This window comes from Mobula birostris, chromosome 2 (assembly GCF_030028105.1).
Source record: "Mobula birostris isolate sMobBir1 chromosome 2, sMobBir1.hap1, whole genome shotgun sequence".
NCBI lineage: Eukaryota > Metazoa > Chordata > Chondrichthyes > Myliobatiformes > Myliobatidae > Mobula > Mobula birostris.
Window position 1 is genome coordinate 122285687 of NC_092371.1, and position 13182 is coordinate 122298868.

At 42.4% G+C, this 13182-nt stretch overlaps 2 protein-coding genes across 6 annotated transcripts in view; one reads left to right on the top strand and one right to left on the bottom strand.

The window, feature by feature from the left end:
- rbks (ribokinase) overlaps positions 1-6360 on the top strand; it is a 155834-nt gene extending 149474 nt beyond the window's left edge. For all 4 annotated transcript variants that reach the window (XM_072247261.1, XM_072247270.1, XM_072247252.1 and 1 more), the window contains one exon: positions 6067-6360. In XM_072247261.1, the coding sequence (XP_072103362.1) occupies positions 6067-6240 (174 nt within the window). In that variant the 3' untranslated portion in view covers positions 6241-6360. The remainder of the gene's footprint in view (positions 1-6066) is intronic.
- mrpl33 (mitochondrial ribosomal protein L33) overlaps positions 1-13182 on the bottom strand; it is a 148435-nt gene that overhangs the window by 27296 nt on the left and 107957 nt on the right. Inside the window, exons 5-6 of one of the 2 annotated variants that reach the window (XM_072247297.1) lie at positions 12489-12595; positions 6287-6547 (exon numbers count right to left, since the gene is read on the bottom strand). In XM_072247297.1, the coding sequence (XP_072103398.1) occupies positions 6498-6547; positions 12489-12595 (157 nt within the window). In that variant the 3' untranslated portion in view covers positions 6287-6497. Of the gene's footprint in view, positions 1-6286; positions 6548-12488; positions 12596-13182 lie in introns of those variants that run through there. The other variant, XM_072247305.1, reaches the window with a different exon arrangement.

Here is a 13182-nt window from a genome sequence, read left to right on the forward strand (position 1 = left end):
TGCATGAAGCAGCACCAATGCAGTGGTCACTGTAGCAGAGGAAGAGTTGGGGAGCATTACTGGGAAAGGCTTCAAACATGGACTGTTTTACATAGCCAGCGAAAAGGCAGGCTTAGCTGGGATCCATGCAGGTATCTATGGCTACCCCTCGAGTCTGGAGAAAGTGGAAGGAGCTAAAGGAGAAATTGATGAGGATGAGAACCAGTTCTGCCAGATGGAGGAGGGTGGTGGTGGAGGGGAACTGGTTGGTTCTTTTATTGAGAAAGAAGCAGAGAGCTTAGAGGCCATCTTGATGGGGGAATAGAGTGTATAAGGACTGGACATCCATGATGAAAATTAGGCAGTCAGATCCAGGAAATTGAAAATTAGGGGATTGCGAGCATGAGAAGTGTCATGGATTTGGGTGGGAAGGCACTGAGCCAAGGGGGATAGAGTGGAGTTCATGTAGGAGGACACGAGTTCAGTGGGGCAGGAGCAGGCAATAAATAAATAGTGCAAATGAGAAAAAACCAGGTATATTCATGGGTTCAGTCGTTCACACTGTCCTCCCTTCTTGGGCGGTATTTCTTGTGTCAAACCTGCCTCCAATCCTTGCTTTTCTTTCATTTCAGGTTTATTTTAAATTTCAATGGCATTACGATATTTTTATCCATTTTGTTAGTCGCCATCTACGTTCTGGTTTGCATACTTGAATTTGCATTGCATTCTTGATTCCAAGTTGTTAATGCAAATTAAACACAGTAGGGTTACAACACCGATCCCACTCAGCACCTCTCCCACCCTGCCCAGCTGCTTTCTTTTAAAATTTGTTATTCACACCAAGGTTTTGACTTGAATGTTCAATGCTTCCACTTTTCCTTGCTGTACTTTTCTGAAATACAAATTGGAATTTCATGATCCAAAGCAGGAGTGAAGGGTTTTGCTCATCTCCAAACCATTTCCTTGTGAGATCAAAATATTACTCATCGGCTTCTGACTACTATATCCATGCTGCCTGATGTACCTTTCCCATTCACTAGGCTAGTGCAGAAATTGCAGGGGCCCTGGCAGAGATACCTAAAATGACCTTAGCCACGGGAGAGGTGCTAAAGGATTGCAGATAGCTAATATTCCATTTATCAAGAAAGGTTCCAGGAATATGCTGGAAAATTGTAGGATTGTATACTTTCACTATAGATGTCCAGTCCCTATACACCTTCATCCCCCAACAGGAAGGCCTCAAAGCGCCTCGATTTTTTCTGGACACCAGACCTAACCAGTTCCCCTTCACCACCACTCTCCTCCGTCTTACGGAACTTTTCGTAACTCTCAATAATATACATATGTCTATATGTACATATAGACATCATCCACCTTCTTGGTAACCTCAAAAAACTCTATAGGATTGGTTAGAGATGACCTACCACGTACAAAACCATGTTGGCTATTCCTAATGAAGCCCTGCCTATCCAAATACTTATCCAAATCCCGTCCCATAAAATATTTTCTCAATAACTTACCTACAATGGACTTCAGGCTCACCATCCTACAATTTTCCAGCATATTCCTGGAACCTTTCTTGATAAATGGAATATTAGCTATCTGCAATCCTTCAGCACCTCTCCCGTGGCTAAGATCATTTTAAGTATCTCTGCCAGGGCCCCTGCAATTTCTGCACTAGCCCCCCACAAGGTCTAAGGAAACACCCTCTCAGGCCCTGGGGACTTATCCACCCTAATTTGCCTCAAAACAGTAAACACCTCCTCTTCTGCAATCTAGATATGGTCCCTGATCTCACTACTCTTTTGCCTCAGTTCTGTAGACTCTGTGTCTGTTTCCAAAATAAATATGGATGCAAAAATTTACTTAAGATCTCCCAAATCTCTTTCAGCTTCATGCATAGATGACCACACTGATCATCAAGGACGAATTTTGTTTCTTGCTATCCTTTTGCTCAAAACATAGCTATAGATAGAAACATAGAAAACCTACAGCACAATACAGGCCTGTCAGCCCACAAAGCTGTGCCAAATATGTCCTTACCTTAGAACTACCTAGGCTTACCCATAGCCCTCTATTTTTCTAAGCTCCATGTACCCATCCAGGAGTCTCTTAAAAGACCCTATCGTTTCCGCCTCCACAACTGCCGCTGGCAGCCCATTCACACAGTCACCATTCTGCGTAAAAAAACTTGCCCCTAACATCTCTTCTGTACCTGCTTCCAAGAACCTTAAAACTATGCCGTCTTGTGCTAGCCATTTCAACCCAGGGAAAAAGCCTCTGACTATCCACACGATCAATGCCTCTCATTATCTTGTACGCCTCTGTCAGGTCACCTCTCATTCTCCGTTGCTTCAAGGAAAAAAGGCCGAGTTCACTCAACCTATTCTCTTAAGGCATGCTCCCCAATCCAGGCAACATCCTTGTAAATCTCCCCTGCACCTTTTCTATGGTTTCCACGTCCTTCCTGTAGTGAGGCGACCAGAATTGAGCACAGTACTCCAAATGGGGTCTGACCAGGGTCCTATATAGCTGCAACATTACCTCTCGGCTCTTAAACTCAGTCCCACGATTGATGAAGGCCAATGCACCGTATGCCTTCTTAACCACAGAGTCAACCTGCACAGCAGCTTTGAGTGTCCTATGGACTCGAACCCCAAGATTCCGCTGATCCTCCACACTTCCAAGAGTCTTACCATTGATACTATATTCTGCCATTATATTAGACCTACCAAAATGAACTACCTCACACTTATCTGGGTTGAACTCCATCTGCCACTTCTCAGCCCAATTTTGCATCCTATCAATGTCCCGTTGTAACCTCTGACAGCCCTCCACACTGTCCACAACACCCCCAACCTTTGTGTCATCACTTGCAATTCTCCTTCACCTTGTCTGTCAGAGCAAACTCATGTCCACTTTCAGCCTTCCTGATTTCTTGGACTGTAGGAGAATGAGGGGTGACTTTATAGAAATGTTTAAAGTTATGAAAGGCACAGATAATGCAGATTTTAAAAGTCTCCCTAGAGAAGGGAAGTCCAAAACTAGGTAGCCTAAGATTTAAGATGAGAGGGAAGCAATTTAAAAGGTATCCAAGGAGCAACCTTTTCATGCAAAGGGTGGTGAGTATACGGAATGAGCTGCCAGAGGAAATGATTGAAGCAGAATAAATAGTATCATTTAAGAAGCATTTATATCCTGTAGGTACATGAGGGGGCGTAGCTTAGATGGATATGGGCCAAATGCAGGAAATCAGGACGAGCAGGGTTTGCACAGTGGTGGGTATGGACTTATTGCACCAAAGAGCCTGGATCTGTGCTGTATTACTCTATGACACTGTAACACTCTAGTGCCCTACCATTTACTATACTTTGTTTGCAGTCCCGAAATACACACCCTCGTTTTTGTCAAGATTAAATTCCATTTGCCATTGGTCAGCCAACTTTTCAATTTGATCTATATCTTTGGCAACCTCCCTTATTTTCTACGTCACCTATTTTCCTCCACTCTGCAGATATACTTAACATTCCTTCTATGTCTATATTCAAGTTGTTAAAGCGTTTCATAAATACAGGTGGTTGAGGTTCAATTGTGTTCTGCTCCTTCCAATAAATCCTGTTCAATTGACTGTCACAAGCTGTTAACCTGATGTACCCGAGAGCATCCCTGACCTTCAGAAGAAAGTAACTAAAAAAAATCAACCAACACAACATTCATTTTGTCTAACTAATGCCTGGAATGCAAACGCATTCCATAGATAACATTCCTGCAGACCATTGAAATTGCAATTACATTGTTTCATAGGATGTCTGAACATAGTGTACTTACCTTCCTAGCCTTCAATTTGTTTGTCCAGTTCCATTTACAAATAGAATTGTCATGCCATTTGCCTTTGGCTATGTATAATGCACAAATGCTCCTTTAATACCACAGGAGCACGACAGTAGTGCTTAGATTTCTTCTTCAGTTGCTGCCAAAGTAACTGTTCTTTCCTGACTCACTGACCAGCTTTTTAACACTTCAGGAAATAGTACAGTTCTAACAGTGCATGGAAATTAAAAGCTCATCCAGCAAGTCTCCCCTTGCATCATTCCACTGTTAAAGCTTGAAGTGACACTCATGCACATTGTCGTCAGTACGCTTCTAGCATGAGATAGGGCGCTCATCTATCAGGGTTACAAAAGGTGAGCTTTGCTAACTGGGGAGGTTTTGCAGCTTCGGCCAAGACCTGCTACTAGGCATTCCACTCTTCTTCATTTTTGATTCCTTGTTAAATAGAGAGTTCAGCATTATCCCAAAGGTTAATTGGCTATTATATATATATTGGCCCCAGAATGTAGGCACGTGGTAGATTGGGTGGAAGGGAGGGAAGAACATGACTGGTTTTGCTGCAGTTACTTTGTTGCCTGGTATGTTGTTTTGTGTTCTGTGCTGTTCTGCCAAGCATTGTGGGCATGCTATGTTGGTGCCAGAATGTGTGGTAACACTTGTGGGCTGCCCCAGCACATCCTTGGGTGTGTGCTTCTATTTTGCACAAGTCTGTCCTCACTCCATCCTCCCACCACCCCACCAGGGATAGGGTTCCTCTTGTCCTCACCTACCACCCCATTAGCCTCTGCATCCAACACACAATTCTCCATAATTTGCGCCATCTCCAACGGGATCCCACCACCAAGCACATCTTTCCCTCCTCCTCACTTTCTGCTTTCCGCAGGGATTGCTCCCTACACAACTCCCTTGACAATTCATCCCTCCCACTGATCTCCCTCCTGGTACTTATCCTTGCAAGTGGAACAAATGTTCCACTTGCCCCTACACTTCCTCCCTCACTACCATTCAGAGCTCCAAATGGAGCTTCTGGGTGAGGCGACACTTCACCTGTGAGACCGTTGTAGTAACTTGTGCCCAGTGCTCCTGGTGTGACTTCCTGTATATTAGTGAGACCCAACGTAGACTGGGAGACCGCCTCAGCGAGCATCTATGTTCCGTCCGCCAGGTAAAGCGGGATCTCCCAGTGGCCACACATTTTAATTCCACTTCCCATTCCCATTCTGATGTGTCCATCAACGTAGCTTGTCGCAAGTGCTTTAATTCTATTTGCCTTTCCATAGGTGCTGCCCAACAGTTTTTATTTCACATATCTAACAGCTGCAGTATTTTTTAAAATTCATTTTCAGAGATTAGAAGGTGCTGGTGAGAGGTATTTGGATGTTGATAGAATCAGTATCAAAGGATCTCTCTCCAGAGGATGTGAGGTTAGTACAGGAAAGTGGCACTGAGATTAAGGATTAACCACAGCCTCCCAAATGTACATCAAGTATGAGGATCTGTGTGATAAATTCCTACTTCTGTTGGTAACTGAACTTGCACTCAAATATGGCAGAAGGTCAGAAGTTAGGGGAAATTGGAAACCCAGGATTAATTTAAAATTAAGATGTTATTTAATCAGGTGTTATTTTATTTAATTTACTTTGCACTAAAATTTACCAGTTTACTTTGCACTAATTGTTCCAATTACGCTTTCTTCTGTATAATTTGTTTATGTTTTTCTTGTGAATGTTGCTAATATAATGCCATGTACCTACGTCGCTACAAATAAGTTTTTCATTGCAGCTGTGTGTGCATGTATTTGCGCATAGGAGAAGTAGGCAACCTCAGTGACGCAGCCACATAACCTAAAGCTTATTCTTTCCTTAAATTTAACAGAATTTCCAAACAGACGTGTTCAGTCTTATGCAGTTGCCTGGCAGAGGAATGAAGTTGTTGGTCAAGCAACATGAACTACAGTCAGTGGTTCAAAAACAAAATGCTGTTATGCTGAAAATCTGGAATTTAAATAAACTTTGCTATTCAGCAGGAATGCAATGAATGTTTCTGGTTGATGACAATAGGAAAAAAATTGATGTAAATTAAATTCCTGAACAGAGAATTAAAGGGAACATCTTGAATAGGTTAAGACATTAGATAATTAATGGAGTGAGTGAGTTCACAATATAGTGAAAAATAAACACACAACTAACTAAACAAATATTTGTTAATCTCTAACACATAGGAATAATGAAATAAGATTTTTTTTTCCTTTTAAAGGGTGCGGGTGACAGCTTTGTGGGTGCCCTCGCATTCTACATGGCTCATTATCCTTGCATGGAAGTGGAAGAAATGAGCAGGAGAGCCTGTGACATTGCTGCGGTGAGCACCCAATCACAAGGAACTCAAGCTAGCTATCCCAGCGGAGCACAGCTCCCACAGGAATTCGTTTAGGCAAGATTGCCTGTTTCAAGACAAAATGAAAATCTGAGACATTCCATATGGTTATATTCAAAATCTTTATTGTAAAATTTACAGATAACAAATTGTAAATAAAAGTGCAACAGAGCCAGACCCCTCTTGTTTTATTGTCTTCCTTTGAAATGTCACATCAGGCCAAAAGTACAACTTGCATTCATTCCAGTTTCGGGAAATCTTGCTTGGATCCCAAAAAGTCCTGATTCAAAGTCAGTCCATTTAAGGTTCAAATGTTAAATTGACCTGATTTTCTTCTTTTCAAAGAAAAGGACATGCTTGTTGACTGCAAGAAAAGTTGAAGTGTGATTTACAATGAAGTAGGTGGCCATGGGGAAAAGAATTATAACTTTCATTTATATAACCTCAGTAACAGAGCAACATTCTAAAGGAAGTATTAGTATCAATAACTATACAAATCAAAGTAAAATTAGCACTGTCAGAAAAAAAGATACAAGAGCAGACCAAAATGAAAAACATATTTTTGACTAGAAATTTTAAGTTTGAAGAGTAACAGCTGGAGGGACCCTTAATGATTAAATTCAGGTTGAATCCAGGATTACTGTGTGCAGAAGTCAGTGAGTTCTGGGGATGGAGTAAAAGGGGGCAAAGAGGAGCAAGACAATGGAGGCACTTGAAGACAAAAATGAGTATTAAAAAAGAACAGGCTATTGCTCAAAAAGGAATCAGAAAAAGTCAGTGAGCATGGGTGTAAAGAGCAGATGGGCAGCAGTTTCCAATAATGAAGTTAACGAAGAGGGAAACACAGGGCTGCATGCCCTTGGCCTCAAGCAAGCTTATATGAGGAATGCTCACATTGAGACAATCTCATGAGGAAATTCCTTTGCAGAAAGACAAATCCCCTTGTATGTTGCGAGGCCCATTCTATAGCTAGACAAGAACTTTTAAAAAATAGTTAAGGCGCATTTATTCTTCTGATAGAAACATATATGATCATGAGGGATAAAAGTACATAGTTCCCCCCCACCCCAGGGAGGAGGTGCTGAAGCAAAAGGAGGGGTGTAGGGGCCAACTTTTTCATGTAAAGGGTGGTGCATATTTGAAATGAACTGCCAGAAATAGTGGTTCAGGCAGGTACATGAGTACTACGAACAGGCTTAGGCTGAAACAGATGGGACTAGCTCATTGGGCAAAATAATCAGCTTGTTGGGCTGAAGGGCCTGGTTTTAAGCTGTACGACCATGACTCTGATTAGTACCCAGTAACTGCCAGTCAGCAAAGCTCCTGACCAGAAATGAAGCTCTATACAAATTTCTTTTGTAATCAATTGTAGCAGAGGTATTTGAAAAACAATTAATATCCATCAAAATAAAGCAAACCCAAGAATTTAAGAGAAACTCATTAAGAAAATATTAATGTCCAAAAGAGTCTTTTTTGAAAGTATTTACAAAAGTGGAGATGCGAATCTATAAGCCAAGTGGAACATTATTGAAAAGCAATAGTTTAACTTTGCTCAACCAAATAACAGACTGGCATCTTCAATGAGAAGTTAAGTGTTCACAAGCAGTAAAAACAAAGCTTTGCAAAACTTCTCCATGTGGCAGTGCACTAACCTCAACTTTTCAATAACACCGACAACAACAACAATTGGCATTTAAACAAGTGAAAAGACATTTGTTTCACAGCTGGGATATAAATCACACTGTGGAACTTAAGTTTTTCAGCCTTCTGATACCCATTTTACTGGAAATTACTTAATTTCTACCAATGTTGCCAGTGGCACAAGATTTTTTTCTTTTAAAACACCAAGCCAACATCCTGGAAGGTATTACCCTCCTGGAACCAAAGTCCAATTATTCTCATCACTCACACTACCCTCTAAATGTTGTTCCCCCTCAGATTCCCCTTAAATATTTCACATTTCACTCTAAACATATGACCTCTACTTCTAGTCTTACCCAACCAGAGGGATAAAAGCCTGCAAGCATTCACCCTATCTATAACCCTCATAATTTCATATACCTCTAGAAAATCACCCCTAATTCCCCTGCACTCCAAGAGAGAAGTCCTAACCTGTTCAATCTTTCTCTGTAACTCAGGTTCTCATCCCCTGGCAACATAAATCTTTGATTATAATAGAATTTCATATTGATCTTGAATACTTGTCCCTATTTCAAATGGGTGAGATTACACAGCACTAAAATGGAAGCCTCACAATGGACGATCTACTGGTGTGAGAAAAGAATTACAACTGGGACCTGAACAGCAAGAGGAAATGTACTGCAGGACTGAGTCTTACCACGTGGACTTCAGAACATACTACAAACTTTACTTTGAAACATTTTAATTTGTCAGTGTTTCAAGTTATACCACTGTAACAAATTGTAACAATAAACACAGAATGGAAGCCGATGGCTTATTGTTAATAAACCACTGACACCATCCAGTCAAAACATTTTACTTTTGCCATTGTGCCTATCAGTTATTTTAACTGCCTGATATAGTTTACTCTGACCCTTTACTTCCTCTCAACGGCCTATTACTTCCTCTGGGTCCCCTCCTCCTTCCCCATCTCCTATCAGATTTTTTCTTCTCTGGCCCTTGATCTTTCCCACCCACCCGGCTTCACCTAACATCTTCCAGCTATAGACTCTTTCCCCCTCCCCCTACCTTATTATTCTGGCATCATCCCTCTTCTTTCTCAGTCCTAAAGAAGGACCTTCGCCCTAGATTATTCTTTTCCATAGATGCTGTCTGACCGTCTGGGTTCCTCCAATATTTTGTGTGTGTTCCTTTGGATTTTTAGCACAAAAACAAAGAAAACCTACAGCACAATACAGGCCCTTCCGCCCCTAAAGCTGTCCTTGCTTACCTTAGAAACTACTTAGGTGACCCAGGGTTACCCATAGCCCTCTATTTTTCTAAGCTCCATGTACCTATCCAGGAGTCTCTAAAAAGACCCTAACATATCCACTTCCACCACTGTTGCCGGCAGCCCATTCCATGCACTCACCACTCTCTGTGTAAAAACCTTATCCCTGACATCTCCCCTGTACCTACCTCTGAGCACCTTAAAACTGTGCCCTCTCATGCTAGCCATTTCATCCCTGGGAAAAAGCCTCCGACTATCCACAAAATCAATATCTCTCATTATCTTATACACCTCAATCAGGTCACCTCTCATCCTCCGTTGCTCCAAGGAGAAAAGGCCAAGTTCACTCAACCTATTCTCATAAGGCAGGCTCCCCAATCCAGGCAACATCCTTGTAAATCTCCTCAGCACCCTTTCTATGGTTTCCACATCCTTCCTATAGTGAGGTGACCAGAACTGAGCACAGTACTCCAAGTGGGGTCTGACCAGGGTCCTATATAGCTGCAACATTAACTCTCGGCTCCTAAACTCAGTCCCAAGACTGATGAAGGCCAATGCACTATATGCCTTCTTAATCATAGAGTCAACCTGCACAGTAGCTTGAGTGTCCTATGGACTCAGGCCCCAAGATCCCTCTGATCCTCCACACTGCCAAGAGTCTTACTATATTCTGCCATCATATTTAACCTACCAAAATGAATCACCTCACACTTACCTGGGTTGAACTCTATCTGCCACTTCTCAGCCCAGTTTTGCAACCTATCAATGTCCCACTGTAACCTCTGATAGCCCTCTATACTATCCACAACACCCCCAACCTTTCTGCCATCAGCAAATTTACTAACCCATCCCTCCACTTTCTCATCCAGGTCATTTAGAAAAATCACGAAGAGTAGGGTCCCAGAACAGATCCCTGAGGCACACCACTGGTCAATGATCTCCATGCAGAATATGACCAGTTTACAACCACTCTTTGCCTTCTGTGGGCAAGCCAGTTCTGGATCCACAAAGCAATATCCCCTTGGATACCATGCCTCCTTACTTTCTCAATAAGTCTTGCATGGGGTACCTTATCAAAAGTCTTGCTGAAATCCATATACACTACATCTACGGCTCTACCTTCATCAATGTGTTTAGTCACATCCTCAAAAAATTCAATCAGGCTCCTAATGCATGACCTGCCTTTGACAAAGCCATGCTGACTATTCCTAATCATATCATGCCTCTCTGAATGTTTATAAATCCCGCCTCTCAGGATCTTCTCCATCAACTTATCAACCACTGAAGTAAGACTCACTGGTCTATAATTTCCTGGGCTATCTCTACTCCCTTTCTTGAATAAGGGAACAACATCCGCAACCCTCCGATCTTCAAAACTCGTTAGATTCTGGACTAGTTCCTGAGGATTGGAGGGAGGCTAATGTAACTCCACTTTTTAAAAAAGGAGGGAGAGAGAAACCGGGGAATTATAGACCGGTTAGCCTAACGTCGGTGGTGGGGAAACTGCTGGAGTCAGTTATCAAGGATGTGATAACAGCACATTTGGAAAGCGGTGAAATGATCGGACAAAGTCAGCATGGATTTGTGAAAGGAAAATCATGTCTGACGAATCTCATAGAATTTTTTGAGGATGTAACTAGTAGAGTGGATAGGGGAGAACCAGTGGATGTGGTATATTTGGATCTTCAGAACGCTTTTGACAAGGTCCCACACAGGAGATTAGTGTGCAAACTTAAAGCCCACAGTATTGGGGGTAAGGTATTGGTGTGGGTGGACAGTTGGTTAGCAGACAGGAAGCAAAGAGTGGGAATAAACGGGACCTTTTCAGAATGGCAGGCGGTGACTAGTGGGGTACCGCAAGGCTCAGTGCTGGGACCCCAGTTGTTTACAATATATATTAATGACTTGGATGAGGGAATTAAATGCAGCATCTCCAAGTTTGCGGATGACACGAAGCTGGGTGGCAGTGTTAGCTGTGAGGAGGATGCTAAGAGGATGCAGGGTGACTTGGATAGGTTGGGTGAGTGGGCAAATTCATGGCAGATGCAATTTGATGTGGATAAGTGTGAAGTTATCCACTTTGGTGGCAAAAATAGGAAAACAGATTATTATCTGAATGGTGGCCGATTAGGAAAAGGGGAGGTGCAACGAGACCTGGGTGTCATTATACACCAGTCATTGAAAGTGGGCATGCAGGTACGGCAGGCGGTGAAAAAGGCGAATGGTATGCTGGCATTTATAGCGAGAGGATTCGAGTACAGGAGCAGGGAGGTACTACTGCAGTTGTACAAGGCCTTGGTGAGACCACACCTGGAGTATTGTGTGCAGTTTTGGTCCCCTAATCTGAGGAAAGACATCCTTGCCATAGAGGGAGTACAAAGAAGGTTCACCAGATTGATTCCTGGGATGGCAGGACTTTCATATGAAGAAAGACTGGATGAACTGGGCTTGTACTGGTTGGAATTTAGAAGATTGAGGGGGGATCTGATTAAAACGTATAAGATCCTAAAGGGATTGGACAGGCTAGATGCAGGAAGATTGTTCCCGATGTTGGGGAAGTCCAGAACGAGGGGTCACAGTTTGAGGATAGAGGGGAAACCTTTTAGGACCGAGATTAGGAAAAACTTCTTCACACAGAGAGTGGTGAATCTGTGGAATTCTCTGCCACAGGAAACAGTTGAGGCCAGTTCATTGGCTATATTTAAGAGGGAGTTAGATATGGCCCTTGTGGCTACGGGGGTCAGGGGGTATGGAGGGAAGGCTGGGGCGGGGTTCTGAGTTGGATGATCAGCCATGATCATAATAAATGGCGGTGCAGGCTCGAAGGGCCGAATGGCCTACTCCTGCACCTATTTTCTATGTTTCTACATTTCTTCCAGAACCTCTCCTGTCCTCATTGATGATGCAAAGATCATCGCCAGAGGCTCAGCAATCTCCTCCCTCGCCTCCCACAGTAGTCTGGGGTACATCCCGTCTGGTTCCAATGACTTATTTAACTTGATGCTTTCCAAAAGCTCCAGCACATCCTCTTCCTTAATATCTACATGCTTAAGCTTTTCAGTCCACTGTAAGTCATCCCTACAGTTGCTAAGATTCTTTCCTGTAGTGAATACTCGTCCATAGCATCTGCAGACTTTTTCGTGTTTATTGTTTACTCGTGTTGTGAGTTATGGTTTCGTGTTTGTTTGACGGTTGTATTACAAAACAAAACATTTAAAGTGCTGCACAGTTTAGAGGCTGTATGAAAATTTCCTGCTCAGAACAATGGTTGGTCCACACAGGTGTAAAAAAAACTTAGTGGGAACATTGTAGATAAGAGAATAGGTGGCTTGTAAGATAAAGAGTGTTGAGTGAAGCCAGCAACTGATGGGACAGATGCTCACATTACATTTACCTCTAGGATCATGTTTCCTTAATACCAGCTTGTCCCGTAGTCGGCTCCGCTTTGCATTGAAGCAGTACCCAGTTCCGGCTGCACTCACCATCTGCACAAGGATGGACCTGTGGAAAATCAACAGTCAGTCCTTGTGTTGTTGGGACAACAGAGACCAAGACAATTTACGTAAATCTCTCCAGTATTACATCAGAATTTTGAAAACACCTCTCAAATGCCATACTATATTGTTGATATCCCAATCGACCTCATTATAGTCCTTGCACTGCACTTTCGTCTGTAATTGTAACACTATATTCAGCATTGTTTTATTTTTACTACCTGCATATAACAAAACATTTTTCATTGTATCACGCGTATAAAGACAATAATAAACCAATTCCATTAAAGGAGCTAAATCAGTGAGATAAGAAATGGAGCAACAATGGGCAATAGCAGGTTTTCAAGTTCAAGTTCACATTTAATTGTCATTTAACCATACCCATGAGTATAGCCAAATGAAACAGCATTTCAAAATGCAAGGGAGATGATAAGGGGGATCAAAGATCTTACCCGATGGAGTTCTAGCAGATGGGAATTTCTGAAGCAAACTTGGAAAGATCCAGAATCTTCTTTATGAATGTATTGCTAGTATAGTGTTTGACACAGTGACAGAATTAGATGGTACGCGAAAATGCAACCTAATGCTTTGGAA